We start from the raw sequence: 24,889 nt of genomic DNA, 5'->3' as shown, positions 1-24,889 counted from the left end.
CCCCGTAAACGATGACCACAATGTTTTTTCCAGGTCATCAACCCAAAACTTGTCCAAGTTGGTCAACTCAGTAAGAATGACTTGTTACCCACTTCTTGGGGTCACCAAACATCACCCCCCACCCTTTACCACCACTGAAACACCAAAAGGAACTAAATAGAACTGAGATTGTGCCTGAAACTAACAATTTTTGCCAATGATCACCCAGGTCACCACAGCTGACTACTTTAGTTGAGCTTTCTTTACAAAACATTGATTTCTCTCGCGTAATCGTTTACCAGGCCCCCGTAAACGATGACCACAGTGTTTTTTCCAGGTCATCAGCCCAAAACTTGTCCAAGTTGGTCAACTCAGTAAGAATGGTTTGTTACCCACTTCTTGGGGTCACCAAACATCACCCCCCACCCTTTACCACCACTGAAACACCAAAAGGAACTAAATAGAACTGAGATTGTGCCTGAAACTAACAATTTTTGCCAATGATCACCCAGGTCACCACAGCTGACTACTTTAGTTGAGCTTTCTTTACAAAACATTGATTTCTCTCGCGTAATCGTTTACCAGGCCCCCGTAAACGATTACCACAATGTTTTTTCAGGATGAGGACTGAACAATTGCCCAACTTGGTGCCCTCACCAGCAACGATTGTTTACCCACATCATGGGGTCACCAAACATCACTTCCCACCATCTATTCACACTTAAACACCATAATCAACTTAACAACACTGCAATTATGACACAAAGTAACACGTAAACAATTACCACAATGATTTTTTAACCAAAACTTCTGCCAACTTCAACATTTCAAAAACAAAGTTTCATTCATCCATCACAATATGCCCATTTTATTCATTAACATTCCAAACAAAGCCACAAATGATAAAAAGAATGCAATTCAAAATAAAAATATGTAACGTAACCAAATATTCAAATTTTATATTATTCAACTAAATCAGATACATTACACTTTGTTTTGTTCATGTATGTACAATGATCATTTACTTTCCTTTAATGAACTCAATACACATATCACTCATTTTTAATTCTAAGCACTACAGTTCCAGTGTATGGAGTCCTGAGTGCTCTGCCTTTGTAACGCCTTCGTGATCCAACCCTCACATACGTCTTCAAAGGTTGTTGATTTGTGTCAATGTCACTAGGGGATACAAAACCAGTGTTCATGGATGGTTCTGTACGAGGCACACTTTCTCCACCATGATCTTTATTTTGTCGTCTTGCCTTCTCTTTAGCCAACTGTGACTCCAAACCAGCAACCCTCCTTTTAAGTTCTTCAATTAGAAATTTTTGGTCCTGTAAGGCACGCATAAAACTTTCTCTGTTTTCTTTTTTGTATCTTCTTTGGTGTTGGTTGGGCATCCTTTTTTGATGGTGTTGGTCTGTATTCCTTCTTATCCTTGGTTTAAGCACCAACATAAACATCATCAAGAACCTGAAATTTAACCATATATCATCATACTATACAAGTTTTGTCAATATACCAAAACATCAAAAACTCAAACAACAAACCACATACCACTCCCGTCTCCATAACCCCTTTTACGAACTTGTCTCCCACATTTATATTGATCCAATGCAATATTCTCGGAAATTTGTCAATTGGACCTTCCGGTGGAATGAAATGCTCAAAAAACCATATCTAAAAAAAATCATCTTAACATTTAGTAAAATAGCAAATGCCCACAATAAACAAACAATTTACATTTTACATCAATAAATAATAATTACCTACAACATGTAAACACAACCATCCACGTAAACATTTGTTGTACCTTTGCCTTTCTTCAAGGATTCTGAAGCTTTGCACAAACTATGTAACAAAAAACGATAAACTAGACTACCCCAACAATAACTACCCAAACCACTTAAATTATCAACAATATTAAACATTACGGGAAACACTTTTCTGCTACGTTTTGGAAATAAAATCTCACATATCCCTACCAGTATGTAAAGGCTACAAAAATGAGAACAAGGTATCACTTTCTTGTGTTTTCGCATTAATAATTTGTATATCAAATTCAAATCTTTTGTTCCTTTACCTATGTATTTCACACATTTACTACTTCCCATTTCCTCCTTTAAGTTAATATTTTCACCATTTGTACTCAATCCCAATCCTAAATAAAAATCAATTTCATTTAACATTTTTTCCAACTAAAAAGGCACTACTCGAATCGTCCTACTTAACCAATAACTCACTCAATATATTCCTACCTAGTTTAACATTAACACCCAAATCTAAAAACCACGCAAATGGAGTTTTCGCAATCACTGACCGATGCTCGTCTGTCAAGCGTTCGTTCAAACTACATATATACTTTGTCGAAAATGAGTGACGAACGGTCAACTGCATCAACCAAAACAAAATAACCAAAACAACTAAACCCAATAACCAAAACAACACAATCCCAAACCCAAACCCAAACCCAAACCCAAAACGCATCGAAGGAAATGGAAGGAGAAAGCATTTACCTTCGTCGTCAGACCATGCTTACGAGGACGTTGCCATTTCGCACTGCAACCTCCACGAAAAACACCAACTTGACGAAAATGGAGGGAGACACAGAGAACCAACACTAACGCCGAGAATGCAAAATAAAAACCCAGGAACACCAATCGTTGATTTCCAATGAAACAGGCCAATGGTATTTTTGGAAGCTCACTTAAAACAAACCTGCGTAATTTGAACTCCACATTTTCAAAAAATTAAAAAATTCAAATTCCTCCAATCCAAATGTGACGTGTGACGTTGTCAAAACAATGTTAAAAAATCGTTGTTAAAGTATGTTGGTCCTTTAAAATTATTACATCACTTGTTCCTAAAAAAATTATTCTTAGCAAAAACATAGGATTGAAATAATATCAAAGTGTCTCTCGAAGTTTCCCTTGTAACTTCCTCTTTCAATTATATAATGTCTAATACCTTTAAAACCGCTCCTGTCTACCAGCTAGCTAGGTTTGTCTCACGTCACCACATGACGAACATCGCATACCAAATTCTAGGACTTCCATATATCAAACCAAATTTTCAATATTCTTAAAAAAAAATTACTACTTTTCTTATTTACTGGATAAAAAATACAGATTTTCAAGATTTTTTCTTGAAAGCTATACACATTTTTTTAAGATATAAAATACAGTTATTTTTATATATTTTTAATGGCATAAATATTCAAAAGTTGTAAAAAGAACCGTTTCCTTTAAAAAGAATAAAAACTAGTGATTTCTAATCCAACGGTGAGATTGAATTCACCTGCAACACAGAAAACTTTCTTAACTTCGCTGCTTTGTTCTCTCTCCTTGTGTCAAATCGTGAGTGCAATCTCCAATCAAAGTGGTTTAGTTTCATACGCAGACACACTCCTTTTAAAACAGAGGAATCCAACATGGGAGCTGGAAGTTTCCTGAAGGTTGTTCTGAAAAATTTTGATGTTCTTGCTGGGTAAGTTTTATGTTTTACCCATTTTTCTTTGTCTTACCTACCTCTGTAAAACACACTACTTGGAAATTATTATGTGCCACACGGCTTCACGGTCATCCCTTCGATGACCAAATTAACAATAATTTTCAAGTTCAGTCTGTTTTTTTTTTCTCATAACTGATGGTGATACCTTTCGCTGTTGGGTTTCTCTTGCAGGCCTGTGCTCAGTCTTGCGTATCCTCTGTAAGTAGTATACATAGACATGTTAACAGCTTAGGATTGACTCTATGTTTAGCTCTAAAATTTTCTGTAGTTTGGTTTTCTTATTTTTTTAAAGCTAGTGTTTTATTTTCACCCTTTTATTTATTTTTTTAAAATATTTGAACTTTAGTCTTTAGAACAAACATTTGATCTGCGTACAAAGTTTAGTACTTTAAAAAATATAGGACCTAAAACCAATGATTGATCCATGGTCAGTGTTCTCTTTGAATATTCTAGTATTTCAGGAACTAAAACTGATAACCCTTTTTTTTTATATTCTATTTGTATTTATTTTGCTCGCTCTTGTGATTGATCCATTCATGGTCTCTGATTTCTGTGAATAATGTCTCAGATATGCCTCGGTTAGGGCAATTGAAAGCAAGTCCCCCGTTGATGACCAGCAATGGCTCACTTATTGGGTTCTGTATTCCTTGATCACCCTCTTTGAACTTACTTTTGCCAAAGCTCTTGAATGGTAATTTTGCCTTTGCCTTTGAATCGTTGTTTTGGGGGTTTTCTTGTTTACTTAACCTGACATGAGTACTTAATAAATTTGATGAGAAATCTCATATTTTGAGTCCTTATTATCACATGGGCTGTTACTTATTGGATGTTATTGATTTTGAGCAAAGTTATGACAATAGCTATTTAAGAAAGAGATGTGTTCATCACTACTTACTAGTCGTCATCGTAGCTAAGTTTACCAGCAATGCAATTCATACTACACTGTTACCTTTTTTGTGGTGTAAGTGGAAGTGTTGGTTGCAGTCTCCAATCTTATCTAAATATCTACAATTTGTGCTCTGTGACGTGGAATATGGAGATCAAGACACGAATGAAACTGCATTTTGAGTTCGGTTTTGCTTCGAGTGTTCTGTCAATGTATGTTTTTTCAACAACTAAGAGAGGCAAATGTAAGAATGGAAAAAGCAGAAAGTGTTTGTATAATTTCGGAAAACCTCAGGAGTGCTTGGTGTAGTCTACTACATTTAGTTAGATCTGCATTTCTGATGTTTTTACAGCGTTATGGTTATATAATACCTAGAATAAGAATTAGGCTGGGGAAAATACTAACTAGCTGTGATTTGATTGTGTGAATATACTGCAGGATTCCCATTTGGTCATATGCAAAGCTGATCCTTACCAGCTGGTTGGTCATTCCCTACTTCAGTGGTGCAGCCTATGTTTATGAGCACTATGTTAGACCTTTCTTTGTCAGTACTACTGAGAACGTTAACATCTGGTACGTTCCAAGCAAAAAGGATTCTTTGGGGAAGCCAGAGGACATGCTAACTGCGGCAGAGAAGTACATTGAAGAGCATGGAACTGAAGCATTTGAGAATCTGCTTAACAAGGTATTTCCATGTGTAAACTTGGTTATTGGTTTAAGCGTTAATACCACATATTTATGCTATCTTCTGTATTTGGCTAACAATGCCATCATCACTCTGCAGGCTGGTAAAACTAGGAAAAGTAGCAAGCATGCAAATGGAAGCTATTGAATGATGAGAGATGGGTTGCATGTACATGTTGGCTTAACTTTTTTTCCAGTGTGTAACTACATATATCAGATTTAGGCATCTATGTTTTGTCTCTTGACTATAACAGCCATAGTGTGTGTCAAACTGTGGTATATAGAATTGTAGAATATATACATATATATAATGGATGTGCAATACAAATCAGTTTGTTACTTTGTTTCATTTGTGACACTGCTACTCACTACTTTGCCCTTCTTAACAGGAAAGTAGTCAAATAGGTTTTGGTCCAAACTATGTAACATAATGAATAGGTTGTTGTTTATGAGATGGTGTGTGGTACTAAAATGTTGCAATACTTAAGATGAACCCCTTCAAAGGGTGAAGTGTCACTATTACTTTTTCTTATAGTTGCAAGCATTATTTTCAAGTGGAGATAGATGGCAAAAATTTTCCTTCCATCAATTTAAATGATAAACTGATGTTGTTTTGTCTATTGATAATTCCTATTTAAAAATATTAAAATCTGTTTTGGAAATAAAAATGAGAAAAAAATAATAGAAGAAATAGATAATTAAAGATCAAATACAAATATAATAAAAGTACTCTTAAAGTTATACTTTTGTAAAAGCTTATTGTTTTTATCATGTTCTTTTACTTGGTAGGGGAAATTATGTTTTCGCTAGATGTTAAATAACGCTCATACTCCTCTCTAGTTACAAGATAAAAAATATTTATAAAATTTTACTTTTTTGGTGTTACTTGTTAAAAATATAGCGCCTATATCTCAATCAAAATAGGTGAATTGGATTTTAAATCAATTTTCATAATTTTTTTAAAATCGTAGTTCTTGAAATATTAAACAATGGTTTATAAACAATCAAGATAAAATGCAAAATCAAGTAGTTCAACTTTTAAATTGAGCTTACATTGAGTTTTCCTTCAACAATTTAGTTAGACAAAAAATCCACTAAAATTTAAAATCAAGAATAAAAAAAATTCTCTCAATTTATATCCCCACACACTGTAATACAAAACAATAACCAAGAGAAGTTCACACTCACACTTTCTTGCACTTTGCCTACAAAACTAAGGTAACAAATAAAATTAACTATTTAATGAAACTTGAAGGCACCAACAATTGTGCATATCTTACAATTCTTCTTGCTTTCTTGAAACTTTGGAAATTTTTTGAGATTTTTTCACAAAGGTTGATTGAGTTTTCCAAGAATGTTTTTGGACAACTTCTTGTGTGCTTCTCTTCTTAAACTCATTGTTTTGTCAAATGATTGAAATATATTTCGTAAAGAGACAAGTTAAAACATAGGATAGAACATTCTAATACATTTTAATTAATTAGGTAAAAAACCTTAATTGATTAGACTTTTGTTTTAAATGATTAAATTAGTAATTTAATCGATCAAAATACACAATATAACCCTAATGTGTTCTATTATGCTTTAATTGATTTTGTAAGCTTCTTAATCCGTTAATATAATTAGATATGTACATCTAAAGTATTTTCAACATGATTTTAATATAATTCTAAGTATTGTTGTAACAATTTTATTATTTAACAAAGAATATTTGATAATTCATCATAAAAAAGGGTTAAATATGTTTTTATTCTCTAAATTATTAGCCGTTTCTGGTTTTCGTCCCTCTTTTAAAATAAGGTACAATTTGGTCTTCATTCTTTTCAAAATTTTGGTTTTAGTCCTCGAAAACTAACACCGTTAAAAATGTGGTAGTTTTCGAGGTTAGTTTTCGAGGACTAAAACCAAAGTTTCGAGGACTAAAACTAGAGTTTCGAAAAGAATGAGGACCAAATTGTACCTTATTTTGAAAGAGAGACGAAAACCAAAAACGGCCAATAGTTTAAGGACTAAAAACATATTTAACCCTAAAAAAAACACATTACCAACTTTAGGAGAACTCCCCTTTTAACATTTCTAGACAACATTCACCTGTCCTTATATTTTAATAAAGTGCTATTTTATTTTAAAATATCTAGTGGCTAAATTTTAAATGAAAAAGTTATGGAAATTAAAAATTAAATGTTTAAAAGATAGAAATTTTTTATAACCAAATAAATTATTTAATTATTATATATTTTTGAAAAAACATTATTTTAATATAAAATAAATAAATATAAAATATACTATTAAATCGATCGACTTTTTTGTTTTTAATACACATTTAAATATAAACATAAAGGCATACAATTATTATTTTATTGATAGCATAAAAGGCATAAATGTCAACAGTATTCTTTTAGTAACATGTTTTCTTTAACTCACTCTGTTAGAAACTCATTTTAGTTGTCCAACAAGTTTTCATTTGTGATAATAATCATCCAACAAATTTTCACATGGGAGTCAAACATGAATTCCAACCACATTCATTGTCCTTATATTGTGTAAACAATATTTATGAATCCTTAAAAGTTATAAAAAATATTTTTTTTATAATTAAATCAAGTTATTTTTGTTTATAAAACTGTATTTTAAACCTTTAGTTTTCATAATTTTTTATTAAATTTTGATCAATGTGTTATTTTTAAATAAGATAAGAAAAATGGAGAAGGAAGAAAAAAAATATTTAAAACCAGAATCCTTTTCTTAAAATCATAAAAAAGAGATATATGTATTTTGAAATTAGAAGTGTTCTTTATTATGGGCTTGAAGAGGAGCTTGAATCTCTCCCAATTAAAAACAATTTCCATAAAATTCTATTTGGATGAATTTTTAAGAAGGGAGATCCAAAATAAAATGTTAAACTTTACCTAATTCATCTTTTTGACTTTCACATGTAAGCTGATCTGTTGCCCCTTATAACATGAGAGTTGTTCTGTTTTGGTTAATCTTTTGACTAAATATTGTCAACTTTGAAATAAAAATATTATAAATTCTTGTCCAAAATAATAAAAGAAACTAGCCAAATAACTAACATTATCACAATTAAATTATTGGAAAATGTTTACATTAAGATCACATCAAACTTCAGTACCAAACCATTAATTCATTTCTGCATCAAAATTCTAGTAACATTGGATAAAGTCGTCTATGAATTATAATAAACTACAAATTTCAAACAGTATATACATTTCTACTTGGAATTTGAAATGTTATTGGTATTTGATTACAAGTATTAACTTCATAATGGTCAAATTCTTGAAAGTTTAAAAAGCACTCACAGTAACCATTTCAAGGCAAAAACAAAAGAGTTACAATAACCTATAAATTCTCATATACAGTAGATTTCTGTACTTGGGATTTAAAATGCTATTGGTATTTGATTAGTCTTATCATCATCATGATCAATTTCTTCAAAAATTTAAAAAAGCAGCCACGGTAACCATCTCAAGTGGCAAAACAAATATAAGATTTCTTGCATCCTTTTAAAAGTAATAGGAATCCATTTCATTCATAACTATAGATAGTGAAATACATCAAACATATAGAAAATTTCATATACAGCAGAGGCTCCAACAAATAGGAAAGGGTTGAAACACATCCATTTCAAAAAAAGTTCATTGAAGTTCTTTTTTAACTGATATCAAGGACAGTGAGATTAACTTTATTTATTGGAAACATCAACCATAATATTTGATTATCCATCCAGGTTTACAACAAGAAACAAAAGGTCCATAAAACTACAGCTATGTCATTATGGCACTTCATGGCCACGGCATGGAGAAGGATAACTAGTCTTAGTCATCACAGATGGCACTAACGCCTGTTTACCAAGGACCTGGCAAATATCTTGTGCATACCAGCCAGGATCATTTTGTGAGAGTAATCAGGTTTCAGTTTCTGCTTCAACTTCACCTTCAACTTCTTCTTCAACACCATTGATGACTTCATTAAGGTATTCCTGAGCTTCATCTAATGCTGATCCTTTTGCATCAGCCGCATACAGAATCTTCTTAATTGCCAGAGACATCTGCGTAAAAAAATGGTAACGATGGAATTACTTTTGTAACTTCATTGTGCATAAATGCACAATTTACTACCCATTTAGGAATAGATTGTTTGTAAATATATATATATATATATATATATATATATATATATATATATATATATATATATATAAAGAGTAGTGATTGGTTTCCAGCACCACTACATAACACCGTCATCCAGCTGAATCATACCAAAACAAACAAACATATAAGTCATAGGGTAAAGGTAGGGCAGAGGATTACAGTGCAGGCTTCAAACCCTGTATAGAATCCTTTTATTTGACTACAGATATACAAAAGTTGAGAATGTAAAGGAGAAAAATAAGATGCAGCACAATTCTCCAGAACAGTTAGAGATTTTATGGTCCCTCCTAACAATCAAGACACACCAAAAAGCTTCTTCAAATTTATATAACAGATTTCTAACTGAACCAAATTTCTTGTTGGTCCTATACTTCAGCCTTATGCCAGACTGAAAAATTGACTTAACTGAATAACACTAACATATATAGGGAGACAAGACAACATATATAAACAACCAAAAAGTATCCTTCTCTTTCCCTTTATTGTAATATTACTCCGACCTTGAGTGGTGGATTGTTAGCAGATCAAACAATACACAACCAAGTGCACAAGTTTGACTTGATACTTGAGGTGTTCGCAAATATCGCAATGCTCCATGAGAAAATGAATACCCTTCGTCATATCCCACCAAAAAGACCAACGCAAACCTATGTAGGTCTGAGAAACCAGAATCTCAACCCCCAAATTCAGGGTTCTACATTCACAAACAAATATTTACAATGCCCACACCATTTCCAGTCATAAAAGATATTAGGAAATTTATATACAAGAAAATCCTTGAATAGATCATGAGAATATAATATGATATTTAGGTTGAAGCTCAACATAGGTAGAGATGGGCACAAGCACACAGGAAAGTAAAAGACCTTTCAAATCCAATGTGAATAAAAATAACTAAACTACAATGAAAGCCTCCATTATAATTCTTACAGGATCATTCTCCAGTTCTGAAGCTTGACAAAGAATTTCTATATCCCTTAGTTTTGCAAAGTAAAAGTCTCTTTCTTTTTCCAAGTGATCCACTGACAGTGTGAGATCAGAAACCTGAGAAACAGAAAAAAGAAAACATAATGAACAATGAAAAACTGTAAAGGTAAATCAATTTTCATTAAATTATTATGTAATAAACTTTCAACAGCAATACCAACACAAGACCTAATAGATTGTGCGGCGAGATCTCAGCATGCATATATTGCATGGTATCAGGTGCAACAATTAAGAAAATCAACAATGTCTAAATTCTGTGCACATGTAGCAATTTCTTTGATATAGAATTCTATTATAAGTTCAAACTTTAAGCCTTCTTTGGTTATTTAACATGTATCAAAATATGCCTTAGTGCTTGGAGCGTTATCTTGCATGTCATTTCTATAACCATCACAGATCATGGGAACAGAAAATACTGTGAACTTAATCTTCACAGTCATATATACCTGCTTGGATAAAACCTGAATATCAGCTGAAGCATTACCACCGTCTGCTCCTCCACTTGATCTCAATTGCTTGGACCCTACACTCAAGGAGAAACAGAAAAGGATGAAAGATTAAAATTGTAATGCACAGAAACCTCTGTGAAAAAGCTGCAAAACAGTTGAAATTCAAACTCAAAGACACCCATAAGCAAACCAAATTTTCTGTTCGTACTGAGTGAGTCGCCTGAACCAGAATGATTCATAGCATTTGTTTGCAGTGATTTTGATCCCTTTAGACCTTTGACATTCCGGTTTCCACCCTTACTATTTCTCCGCTCAACAGGATTATAGTTCCTAGAAAAAAAGTGGAAACGATTTGATAAATTATAATGACCAGAACATATATGCATAGCCAGAACAGCTTAGTATTTCAAACCCAAATATCAGTAATAATGAGAGTTTTTAAATAAAATTGAAACCTATTCTAGAATAGACTAGCAGTGAATCACAAAAATAGAGCATCATTATTAAAACAAGTATAACAAGGACTAAAGAATAAAATACTAATTTGAAATAATTAAATTAAAACCAAAGTCAAAGCAAATTTTCAAACCCTTTTCAGTTTCTCTCTATCCATTGAACTTTGCATTTCGGAATGCATAATAATTACATTCCATAATATGGTCAGAATGGAATTCCCCTTTAAAAGTACACCTATGGAATTTTAAAACTACAGCAACGATGGCTAACCATCCTTACAAATAACATATATAAGCCAAGTCTGAACATCTCATTCTATTTGGGACATTGTGGCTATGAACTAGCATAAGCAAGTGGCTGGCTTCCTGTATGCCAGACTTCATATGTAGAACAATGAGATCAGGTTTATCATAGCTCTTAACGTTACAGATGAGCCATAGTCACCCAAAAAAGTAAAGTGGCCCTCTTTCAATAACATCTATGACACAACTACAATCACTCACACACAAACAAACAAAAAAGTAACAGGATTGCAGAGTCATTTTGTGAGTGGGAATACCTTCCTCGTGTTCCTCAATTTTTTTTATTCTATTTTGATAGCATAAATGAACTTACCATGTGTATAAGCCTTCAAGAGTGTTCACTGTGAACAGCAACTGAAACAGCATTCTTTTGAGAAACTAAGTATACATGACACTTTATTTATTTGTCAATAGCATCGTACTTACTCCATATGCATATTATCATAAGAAATGATAGAGGTGATCAAAACCATTTAAAGATTGTAAAAGAACTCAGAAAGCATACTCATTCATAATGCCTCCATTGACAGAATCACAATAGCGTTTTAGCCATTGAAGGAACTCCAAGTTGTCCAAAGGTCGGCCTTTAACAAGCCTTCCAACTTCAATATGCTGCCACATGGTAGTCAAGTTAGCCCAATATATGCAGGCATCTGCCATTAATTGAGTCAAAGTATATACAAGTTTTCAATCCCTGGTTATAATCTGAAATATATTGACTATAAAATCAAGATGGAGATTCACACCCTGGCATTAAACTTATACAACCAATGAAACTGGGATTGCATAGCCCAAAAAGTAAGTAAAGTGAGCAATAAACTCTGAATGCACAACAAACCATAGAAGTAATACCACAATAACTGCAGTCGGGAACATAAAGGGAAGAAGAAAAAATATTAATAATCTCACAAGTGTGGAATGAAACCATTATATTTACTCCTCATTAGAACTTGTTGGTCTTGATAAATTGTTTACCAATGGTGAATCATTCCATTCAAAGTTTAAAATCTTAAAGATAAGATATTTTGATAACTACAATAGAAGTTTATAAGAACTCATCCCACTGTTATATCTTGCTTTCTTATTTGCATATGTTCTGCTTAGCATTGTGAAGAGAAGAGCACATACCTTCTCAATTTTCAGCTTGTTGAACACATCCTGTAGAACTTTGTAATTTTGAATCATATCATACTCTGTCTTTGCATCAAAGTTTACCTAGAACAACAAACTCTCAAGTTTTAAAAATTAATCTTCAAGATATCAGAAGAGCATAAAAGAAAGTATTAGCAAAGTCGTGTACCTTGTGCATTGGAACAACCCCTGGATATGTCATGTCCATCATCTGACATTGTACAGCACCAGATGCAGCCTGGCAGTAAGCATAAGAAATAAGCAGGAATGAACGAAAAACTAATAGACGTTCATTGTAGTAAGCTTTTGCATTAGCTAATAATCTTTTCTGTCATTATTTATTACGAACTTCATTGAGTAGTGAAATGGAATCATTTCCCCAAGTTTGATCTTCAGGAGAAAGAGAGGAGAGGGAAAATAAATCAGACAAGCTTGGTACAAAAGCAATTTTAGCTCCAGTCCATGGGATGTTCACACTTTGGCACACCATTAACAATAACAATCAGCAAATTTAATTATAAACATCCTTAACTGACCAAATACTTTTGACACTCATACCGAGTGTGCATACTGCATGCACAAGTATAGCACCGGAAATTTATTGGTGAGTTATGAAAAAAAATTGACCAATGTTTTAAAAAAATGATCGTATATCAATCAATAATCATAAAAACTACAGAAACAGAAGACCAATAGCTTTGAATATTTGCTCTCAAAACCCACAACGCAAAGACAAAAATCCAACTAACAGATAAAACAACACTGGTTCACATTCAAAACATTCCCAGATTCCAGCATAATTCTAAGAACTTTCTATTCAACCACATTTGGCAAAGCCATCAAAGAAAACTCCACCCAGAACATTTCCTAGAAAATCCACAGCAAAACCAGATTCTAATTCTTTCAAGAACCCTAATACCTCACCATCATAAAAATAAAAAAAACATATAGAGATAGCATTCACCCGAAATAAGAGGAGGAATAAAAAATGCCGATATGTATGAACAAAAGCAAAACGAGAAAAGAGAGTAATAAAACAAAACGTATTACAAGTTTATTTCGGCAGAGAAATATGAAATGCAAATAAAGTATTAACAACACACCAGATTGAAGTTAAAAAAAAAAAACCGGCATTTAGATAGTGACATCAATTGCACCCCTAATAACAAAAACAAAAGAAATAAAGAAACCACATTTCTGTATCAACCCAAAAATGATTATTTTTTTATTTTCTTTCAATGTTGGCACAAACAAGAACCAAGAGGATTACCTCCTCAATGCGAGTGAGGTTAAGTTGAAGGCGATTGTTGATCCAAGTGAGAATCTCATTTCTGCCGACAAAGTATGCGCTATCCATCATCCCTATACTCGACGCCATTTCTTTTCTAGGAAGAATGAGCACCAACAACAGAAACAACCCAATGGGAAAGAAACCAACAATCACGCTTCTGGATAAAGGGATCAAGATTCTGGGGGTGAAATCTGAAGGTGGGGTTACACGTTTAAATCCAAATTTCAATCTTTATTTTCAGAAGAACAAAAAAAACAGGAAAAACGGAAGAAAATGAATTGAATGAACGAACGGTGAAGAATTGATTTGATTCTTCTGCTCTCAAAGGAAACATAAACCGGAACAGGACAGTGGTCACAACCAAACCGTACCCAAACAAAGAGAGAGAAAAGAGGTTCTTTATCACATTCTCTTCTTTTCGACACATATAACGTTTGCCAAATGCTTAATGCTATGGCCACTCTTGAAGTGGGAAACCCGTTTTTTAAAATATTAACTAAATAATTAAGTTACTAATGGGTAGGTTTACTATTTTTTTAATATTTCATTTATAATATTACTCTAATATTTTATATTTTCTTTAATAAATATATATATTTCATAACGCCGTTCCAGTTTAGTGCCAGATGGAATGATATGATAACGTTATGTGATTCTTAATCATTACGGCCGTACACAATTTGTGAGAGTGCAAATTACTTCTTTCAACATGTGTTATCACAGTTTCGTTTTTTTTTAATTAAATTAACTTTGGAAGAATGATATAATTTATGTATATGTAATGTTTGAAATAATACTAATTATTATTATGTTAGAGATTACTACTCACTTTGTGCGTATTTTAATGTATTTGATTATATTATTATTGTTAATTACTACTACCAGCTTTGGTTAGAAATTGTATCTTAGTGTTAAATTATTTGAAAAATTATTAAAATGTATGAGTTTTACAAAGTAAAAAAATTACGAATGTTAAATATATATATATATATATATATATATATATATATATTTTGATGGAACGGCTTAAATGTTTTTTTCGTCTTCTTGTTTAGAGGTGAATTTATGTTTAGTATCCGCTTTTAAAAATAAAACATTGGATCTCTATATTATGAAAAGTGTATGAATAAGGTCATGTCCGTTAAGTTGACAACAACGATGTTAAATTCATGATGATGTGGCCGTATTTTTTCTATTAAATAAACATTTAAGCCTAATGGAATATTATATATGAGACTACTTTAGGAAAACAAGAGTAATGGTGTGAGATTCTTAAGATGTGTTGTCTTATTCCACAAGGGGTAATAAAGAAATTGCGGGCCCTCACCGATAAAGTCTTTTATTAGCAAAAAAGGACAATAACAATACTTAATTATAAGATTATCAGTTGCACAAAGCAACAATTACAAATTGTGAATAGTGTTTTATACGTATATGGTAAAGGTACTTTTGTAAACGTTTGTAACCTACCAAGGATCAAGCACTCTAAATCTTAAGTCTTCTAATAATGTGAATGTGAATACTAACCTTGTTTATTGAATTGTTGTTCAACTTAAGTAAAGAGAATAGTTATACAATGATGGATAATAACAAATTTGTTAAAACAGATAAATCAAAAACACCAACCTCTCCAAAACATTGGCCAAATTCGTGGCAATTTTTAAGAGTGATATCGGTTTGGTACAAACTTTTAAAAAGGAAACGCTAGAAAATTGGAATGTTATTAGCATTAAATTTTGTTTAAGCAAAAACTTGTTAAATAACTTTTCAAAAGGGTAAATGGTATTGGTATAGAATTCAATTCAAAACTTATTTATCTTTGTATATTTAAATTTTCATCAGCTATTTTTTTAAGTTTAAACATTAATGTCACCATATCATTTAATCTCGAAAAGTAATAGTTGGTTTTGGTGATATATATAATATATGTATATAGGTAGGATATAACACGATAATGTTTTTATCTTGATGTAATTAATGGTCCGTGACTCATAAGATATGTTTTTTTTTAGGGTTAAATATGTTTTTAGTCCTTAATTTATCAAGCGAATTTGCTTTTAGCCCATTTTTCAAAATAAGGTATATTTTAGTCCCCTCCTTTAGGAAGCCATAATTTTTCGTCCTCCAAATCCAACGGCGTTAAAAAAAAGTTGAGCTGGCTAACGGTGGAATGCTACGTCATTTTTTTTTCTGAGTCAATCTCCCTCTACTGGTGTCGTCTCGACTTCGTCTCCAAGCAATTCCTCCTCTCCAACCTGGCCCTCCACGACAAGACCCGTCTGGACTCCTTCGCGATCTCCGCCGCCCCCTGCAGCCACTGTCGGCAGTTCTTCCAAGAACTCTGCGACGCCTTCGATATCTAATTCCTGATCACCTCCCACGCCAACCCTCACTTCACCTCTCTCCCCCTTCCTCTCCCGCCGCTTCGGCCCCCACGATCTTCTCTGCACTTCCTTCACCCTAGAGCGACCCTCATATTGGCGCGTTCTCATTTTGCTCGATGACTTCGCCGTCAAATCCTCACACTCTCTCTTCTTCAACTCCCTCAAATCTCGAGGCTTTGATCTCCATTTCCACCTTGCCGATGACCCCCAATTTCAGATTTTGTTGATCCGGGTCATGATTTTGTTGATTTTGTTGATCCAAAACGTAATTAAAAAGAAATTTTATGAGTTTCTGGTTTTGATTTGGGGTTTTTTGGGCTTTTGCGTTTTCTGGGTTTTGTCTTGCAGGTCAGGAGGAGCTTCGTCGTTTGGATGTTCGACGGTGTTGCTTGGGGCGTAAGGAAAAGTCTCACGGTGTAGGTTTCCTAGAGGATTGAGGGTTTTGCGATTCTGATGGTTATGTTGTGAGGCTCACGACGACAATGAATGTTGCTCATGGTGGTGGTCTGATGCGAGCTTGCAGAGGATGACGAAGGGAGAGTGGTGGCAGAGAGATTGAACTCGTAATGGCATTGCTCGCGTTGGGTGGTGGCGCGATGAGGTTGCTCGCGTCTGGGTGTTGATGGTGGAGGTGCATGATGGAGGATGGCGGCGGCTAGGATTTCTGCAGTGGCAATTTCACGGCGACATGGTGGCTGGTCGGCGCGACATTGTGTTGGCAGTGTGGCATTGACGGCGAGAAAGATTGACGTGACAGAAAAGCTGGGAAGATTTGCTCAGGTCAGAAAAAAAAATGGCGTGACACTTTACCGTTAGCCAACTAGTTTCTTTTTAACGCCATTAGTTTTTGAAGACGAAAGATTAAGGTTTCCTAAAGGAAGAGGACTAAAATGTATTTTACTTTGAAAGAGGGACTAAAAGCAAATTCGCTTGATAGATTAAGGACTAAAAACATATTTAACCCTTTTTTTTATCTTTTATATTTTGTTATTGTAGTGGATTTTTTATTTTTATTTTAACATGACGAGATAATCAATTTTATTTATATTTTCAGAATACCTGTTACCTATATTATAATTATTCATTTTCATAAATATTATTATTGTTGTCATCACTTCTTTCATTTTTGCTATATTGTTGTCATCTTTCTCTTCTTCTTCTTTTTTTTTTGTTATTCTCCTTGCTCTCATTATCATTATTATCTCTTTTACAACAAGCATGTTCTAATATTATTATTACACCACTAATATTAGAGTAACTACCACCACTACTTTTAACATTGTTGTTAAAATTATCGACATTACTTTCACCAAAGTTAATTAGCAACTACTATTCCATAATCACTATTAATATAAGTGTCATTTATATCATCATTGTATTGTTTATAATTATTATACTAGTAAAAATACATGCCGCCACCTTAAGTGTATGTGTGTTTGATTCTTTATTATTATTATTATTATAAAATTAAATACAAATATTTTTTATAATTTTATTGTAAATAGATGATATATTAACAATTATCATTTACTACCATTCTTGATGTGAGACTGATTGTTCTTATTATTAGTATCACTAATATTATCACTATTAGATTATAATTATCATCAACATTAATACATTATTATCTTATTACTTTTGTTTTCATTGTCATTGTCATCGTGATCATCCATACCACTCCAATACATAATAAAGTATTAAAATCTAAAATGAGATTGAATAAAATGCTATATTTTCTTTCACATAGATAAATAAAAAAAGATAAATAAAGGTTTAATAGGTTCGGAGGTCCCTATATTTGTGTGTTCGTTTCAATTGAGTCCTCTAATTTTGGAAGTGATCAATTAGATCCCTAATTTGATAAAACTGAATCAATAATGTCCTTGCCGTTAATTTTAGTGGACGGTGTTAAATTTAATGTATCGTGGCATGCTGACGAATCAATTAATTATGACGTGGCGCATGGGGGTAGAATTTATTTTATTTTAAGTTTAAAATAAAATCCTTTCTAGGGTAAACACCTGGCTCTCACACTCTTCCTCTTCCAGATCCTCTTTTGACTTCAAACCTTCCTCGCCTTCTTCTTCTTTTCCATTCTAATCATATTATTTTCATTTTTCTCAAACCACTGTCAGACATTCTAACAAAACAACACCAACTCTTCCATTAATCGGTAACCTCCTGCAGATCGATTCTCTTTAGTTTTTCATTTTTTGTTTTATTTATATATATATATATATATATATATATATATATATATATATATATATATATATATATATATATATATATAACCACACCATCTGAACAGAGATTGAGATTGCAACAATGGACGACCTGTAATCGACATTGGAAGAGGAAACTAGGACGAAAGCGTGAGCGGCTCTTGTGTGATGCTGGAGGTCTGTGTGCCTTTGTCTACTGTGCGAAATGAGATGGGAGAGGAAAACAACGAAGGAAAATGAGATGCGAAAATGAGATGCAACGAGAGAGAGAGAAATATAACTCTGTTGTGCACTGACCAATGTAGAATCTTTTGTGTTGACGATTTCTCCCTTTTTTTTTGTCTGTTTGTTTCCTGTTTTGTAGAATCTGAAAAACTTTTCTTTCAATTGATTTCTGGGAAGATCTGGTTGATCTGATCCTCATGGGGAGCGATTAAGGTTGTCAAAAAAAAAATTGAATCGAAAAGTATGACACTTTCTCTCCAAGTTTTCAGCTTTAGTGAGAGACAATGGAATTGAACTCCCTAGGAACGAGAAATTCCACTACAAAAAGGGAAAGTGCAGAACTTTGAATTGGGAGAACCCAGAAACGAAATTTGAACAAGAATGGGACCTAATTGGGAACGAGGGAGTGGATTGAGAATTAACGAAAATTTGGGAGAGGAATGAGACAAATGATCGAAGGAAGAAGAAAGGAAATTGGATGAGGGTTCTGAACTGGAGATGAAAGGGTTATATATTAAGGGTATGGTGATGGATGAGTGAAATTTGATGAAGATGATGGGGCTACTGGATTTCATTACATGAGAGAGAGAGGTAACAGAGATTGAGAAATGGCTCAAACGGTGCCACCTGGATGCCTCAGCTTGCCACCTATTAAAAAAGGTTAACACCATTAACTGCATTTAACGAAAAGGCTATTATTGAATCAAATTGACCAAATTAGGGATCCAATTGATCACTTCTAAAATTGGAGGACTCAATTGAAACGAACACACAAATATAGGGACCTCCAAACCTATTAAACCATAAATAAACTATTTAATAGCATATCATTTGTATAATAAAAAGAAAAAAAATTGTATTATTTTCATTCCAAATGTTATATCTAAAATTATTTATATGTATTCATTGATTGAATATATATATATATATATATATATATATATATATATATATATATATATATATATATATATATATATATATATATATATATATATATATATATATATATAATACACACATAGGAACTTATTGTTTTATATGGTTGAATGTTTAGTCATACTTGTTATCTACCATCTTTTTATACCGAACATTAAATAGGATTAATATTTATATTACTTTTATCATATCCAAAATTGCGTGTAACTTATTAAAATTTTTGGAAAAAGAAATAACTTAGATTTCAAGTATTTGTGATTGAAAATATGCTTAATGTCACTTTATCAATTTAAAAAATAGTGTATTCAAATAAAATTTTGAGTGCAAGTTTAGTTTAACATAAGATCAAGTTAAATAAAATTCATTACTCACAATTATATTGAAATTACTCTGAATGTAATTTTTCATGTTAGAAATATGATCTGTATCGCCTTCATCTTAGGTGAACAGCAGGCCAGTATCTTAGATAACCCAATTAAATCCTTATCAATTTAATTTTTCAATAAAAAAAAGTTTATGAAAACTAATGCAAAATATTTAATAATAATACACGCAAACAACTAATACATATTTATATTATTTTTTTATAAATCATAATAAAACTACAAAAGTAAATCAAGGAACCCCAAGTAACATCTTAAGTAAAATAAAAGATATTTAGCCGTAAAGTTTTATTTTGTTTCGTTTCTGATTTTGTACGTGTTTGTGGGTTGAAGGAAAAACAACCATGAATTACAAGGCACAATGGATCAAAGACTTAAGGTTTTCGACACCTTGAATGAATTTGTTAAGAAAATTAGTTTCTTCATTCGACAATGTTTCTCGTTTTACCGTGTTTGTTTTAAGGTTTACACAATGTATCACTTTGTGTTTGGATTATTTTATTTAGTTCACAGATCTACCAATTCCATTCCTTCTAAAGTATATGCATTAAATATTAGAATTGGTTTGTTTTGCAATAAGAATAAAAATGCTATACTTTTTCTTTTGTGTTGTTTGAAAGATTGAAGCATAGTTTATTTTATTGTTAAATTATATGGCATTAAAATCTTGGGTCCATTGGTATAGTTATGTTCCCTCTTATTTTAATATTTTGTAACCTTAGTGGGTGAAGTTGATATATATATATATATCCACTCTATACCAGGAACACTATTCTTAGGGATTCCCTTCATAACGAGTGTTACGTAATTTTAATTAATTCTTTAGATAGCTTTTACCAAGTGTTTTCTAAAAGCGAAGATATTATACTCAATTTCTATGTTATACAATAGTCTTACATTGTTTTGTAAAAATTAAATTAGAACAGAATTTTAGTCGATTTTCCATCATTTTGTAAAGACTAAATCATAATAAAATTTCAGTCTCTAAAACAAATAATACTTCAAATGAAAAATGATTGATTTTGAAGATGTTATTTGATGAATTTGGAATCAGAACACTTCATATTATAATGACAACAAATTAGAAAGACTCCAAGTTAGAATGACAAAAACAAATTAGAAAAAGTATTAAATCATCACTTGTTATATATCACTTTAATGATAAATAATAAGCCAATCAAAATTAATTGATTTTTACTTAAGGTAGACACAAAACTAATATGTGTTTACATATAAAGATAAATTTTAAAGACTCGTAATTTATTTCATTTTAACAAAGTAATCACTATTTTGCCTTAATTAAAATAATAATTGGTTTCTGTTCAATTTTGAAATAATCATATATAAATTTAATTTTGTATTGTATATTGTTTGGTCAGCTTAAGACTGGACGGTCCATACATTCATGAGCATCTATTAAAATACCCTAAGACTAGACGGTTGGATTCTATGGGCCGAACGGTCATTCTTAAACAATAATTAAAATTGATGATGATTAACTTAAGCCAAAGCATGATCATTACCTTGGGTCGTGATTAGGTCACTGCTAATCTGAACCTCATTCCGAAATTTATAAATACAAGTTTGCAGTAATGACATAGGTGATTGAATTTATTACGTATTTATTGTTGAGTTTCTTGAATCTTTGATTTTGACATCAGGGTATCTTTTATAGGTAACCTCTCAACATGATTGAAGAGAGTGAAGGATGAATCATAAGACAAATATTTGGATAGACAAAAGTTAGAAGACTTATAATCTCAACTCATAACCGAAACAAATTCTAGTGAACAAGAATAAAATAATAAATGAACTCGTAAATAACATCATTATGGTGAAATATACTTTTGCATGGATAAACTCATCTTCCAACCAAAAAACTATTAAATAAGATTATCTTCATCACTTATATTTAGGTTTGCAATATATATATATATATATATATATATATATATATATATATATATATATATATATATATACACATATGTGTGTGTGATTCTATAATAAAAATAAATAATTAAAATAAAATTATTAAATTCTAAATAAAATAAATTTAGTTAATTAAATTAATTTAAATTTTGATATTTTTAAAATAATTTTTCTTCAAGTAATGTTTCTTGTCTATGATTTTTGCTTAAGTAAAAGATTTTAGCTTAAGTTAAATGTTTCTACAAGTGTCATTTTTCTTCAAGTAAAATTTTGGTAGTACTTATGTACCCTGAAACTATGAGCTTTTTCCTTAAGTGAATATGTTTTGCTTAAGTAGAAGTGTTGGAAATGATGAGGTGATTCAAACAAATTTCTCATCAAGCAAAAGTTTCTCATTAAGGAAAAGTTTTAGTAATGCAAATTGTTATTAGAGTGAAATTACCAATAAAATTTTGGTATAAGGATTGAAGTTTCACTATAGTGACAAATTTTTAGATATAATGATAGAATTTTTTATCTAGCAATAAAATTTTGCTCAATCAAAACTAGAGTAGAAAACCACTTTACTTTTATGCCTATTTTTTCTCAAGTTAGAATTTTTTGTGTAAGCGAAATAGTTAAAGGAGAGAGAACCAATTCAAGTTTACTTTTGCTAAAGTGACAAATAATCACTTGTGTGTTTCTAAACTTATATCGAGGTGAAATTGTGGAATTATTAGGTAGTTAGGTGCTTATATTTTAAGGTTAGTAACATTAGGTTGAGTACAGTCAAAGGTTGATGTTCATAATCTATTACTTATGTTTATGGTTGACTAGAGCCTTAGGTTGGTGTCCATTGCAAGACCAAGGAAAAATAATATATCGAGGTGGTAAGGGCGTGAATGTCTTTAATATAAATAAGAAAGGAGAGGCTATATAGATGTGAAGAGTAACACAATTGGTTAGAGCTCCTTCTGGTGTGTGTTATTGTTTGTAATATTTGTTGTGCATGTGTGTGACAATATTCCTTAAAAGAATTTTTGCACCTTTTAATGAAGGCAAAAAGACCCTTTTGTCCCTACGCCAAAAATACAATTAAAATCTAAGTTTTCTCTTAAACTCTTCTCCCTAGGAATTGAACTCACATCCTTTGAATTCTAAACAACATAACTACTATCAAACTAACACATCACAATGATAATATCACACACACTAAATAATAACATACTAATCATGTGTTCCACTTAATTAGCAATAACATTAAATAATTAACATGGCGATTATAATCATAAAAACAGCAACACTTAAACATCACACACCAATTACCAAACCATAATACTCAAGTATCATAACAACTTTATTATCTAATTACTACATTTTCCTCGGGTTTTACAGTCGACCATGAGGGTTCTAACCTTGGCCGAGTTGTTTACGATGGTTTTCGAACTGTGTTTATGGTTGGTTGAGTTGTTTGTTACCTAGCTATATGGGTTGTTGGTCGTGTTGTTTTGTTTTGTTGTCGAGCTATGTGGTTAGTTGTTGTGTTATGTTTGAGCATGGTTGTATTTGTTGTTGTTGGTTGAGCTGCTTGATTGGGTGATGGCCCGTTAGTTCGATTGGTGTTGGGAGACGAGTATGTTTATTATTGCGTCGGTCCAGTTGTCAGTGAGATGCATGATAGTGTGTTGGCTCATCGGTCTAATTGATGTAGAGAGGTGAATATGTTTGTTATTGCGTCGATCTGGTTGTCATTGGGAGATGTGATAGTGTGTTGGCTCATCATTTCGTTTAGTGTTGGGAGGCGAGTATGTTTGTTATTGTGTCAGTCTAGTTGTCGTTGGGAGGCATGATAATGTGTTGGCTTGTGAGTTCGGTTGGTGTTGAGAGGAGAATATGTTTGTTATTATGTCGGTCTGATTGTCATTGCGAGGTGTGATAATGTGTTGGCTCGTTGGTTCGTTGTGCTAGGAGGTGTGTTTGTTTGTTGTTGTCGCGTCGATTTGGTTGGCACTGAAAGACGGGATTGTGTGATGGCTCGTTGGTCTGGTTGTCGCTAGGTGACGAGTGTAGTTGCTATGTTACAAGAGAGTAACATATTATTTTGTATTACTTTGTGGTAATGTGCTTATATATTTCGTGAATGTGGTTTTGTGTGCTTATATTATATGTTCATCTTGTGTTTTTTTGTTAGCTCACCAATGCTTATTTGTGTTTGTACAATGATTGTATAACTTGTGTTGTTATACAAGAGCATATGTTATTAGAGATGATACTAAAGATGCTTAAAGTGATGACGCACATTGAGAAATATTTTGGGGGAATTTTGATACAATGTATTTGGAATAATAGTTAATTTTGTAATTTTCGAATAATATCTTAAATTTTGGAATCAGATTAAAGTTTTGTTTACGAATGGTTTTAACTTCATTTATAATGAGTAAATAAAGTTTTTTAAATTCAACGTATGATGATGGTATCAGAGGTTGTTTTTCTTTAAATTAATGAATGTTTTATATTACACGTGACATCCTGAAAGGGGTCTTACATTCATAACCTATTGAGATGTGTTGATGAGATGTATGGTTTTGAAGGTGGTACACCAAACTTAATGGGATCCCATATTCCATTACTAGTCTCAATCATGTAAATTAAGGTGTCAAATGTTGAGGAGCCAATGGAAGAATCCTGAAGGCATGCTCTAAGGCTATAGTTAGGTAGATCATATTGGGGTGAGGTCAATAGTAGTTCTACCTTGTAGGTAGGATGGTTTGGTTTCTATGGTGATTGTGAATATCGATAAATATTTGATCTTAATGCGACCCACATGTATTAGTCTATAAGTGTAGGTATAGTAACCATGACTTGTGGAAGTCGTGTAATTTTAAGATTAACATAATATGAAGGTGAAGCTTCAATGAAGAAGATTATACTAAGAGTAAAATATTAGAAAATTTATGTTCTTAGTCTTGTGAAGA

General features: G+C 32.1%; 2 protein-coding genes across 2 annotated transcripts; one reads left to right on the top strand and one right to left on the bottom strand.

The window, feature by feature from the left end:
• Window positions 1-3,250: 3,250 nt before the first annotated feature.
• Window positions 3,251-5,408, top strand: LOC124825428 (HVA22-like protein a). The gene is made up of 5 exons (XM_047298035.2): window positions 3,251-3,465; window positions 3,661-3,687; window positions 4,058-4,180; window positions 4,814-5,060; window positions 5,160-5,408. The coding sequence occupies exons 1-5, from the start codon at window positions 3,410-3,412 to the stop codon at window positions 5,205-5,207; spliced, it is 501 nt and encodes a 166-aa protein (XP_047153991.1). The 5' UTR covers window positions 3,251-3,409; the 3' UTR covers window positions 5,208-5,408.
• Window positions 5,409-8,724: 3,316 nt separating this feature from the next.
• On the bottom strand, window positions 8,725-14,289 carry LOC124825431 (microtubule-associated protein RP/EB family member 1B-like). The gene is made up of 8 exons (XM_047298038.2): window positions 13,827-14,289; window positions 12,726-12,794; window positions 12,554-12,640; window positions 11,931-12,037; window positions 10,876-10,997; window positions 10,665-10,741; window positions 10,162-10,275; window positions 8,725-9,128 (listed from the first exon to the last, which is right to left on the bottom strand). Exons 1-8 carry the CDS (start codon window positions 13,932-13,934, stop codon window positions 8,985-8,987), a joined length of 828 nt encoding a protein of 275 aa, XP_047153994.1. The 5' UTR covers window positions 13,935-14,289; the 3' UTR covers window positions 8,725-8,984.
• Between the last annotated feature and the right edge of the window lie 10,600 nt (window positions 14,290-24,889).

Source organism: Vigna umbellata, chromosome 2 (genome assembly GCF_029865625.1).
Source record: "Vigna umbellata cultivar VRB3 chromosome 2, Vumbellata_1.0, whole genome shotgun sequence".
Taxonomy (NCBI): Eukaryota; Viridiplantae; Streptophyta; class Magnoliopsida; order Fabales; family Fabaceae; genus Vigna; species Vigna umbellata.
The sequence above is the reverse complement of the archived record's forward strand: the minus strand, read 5'-3'. Positions and strand labels throughout refer to the sequence as shown.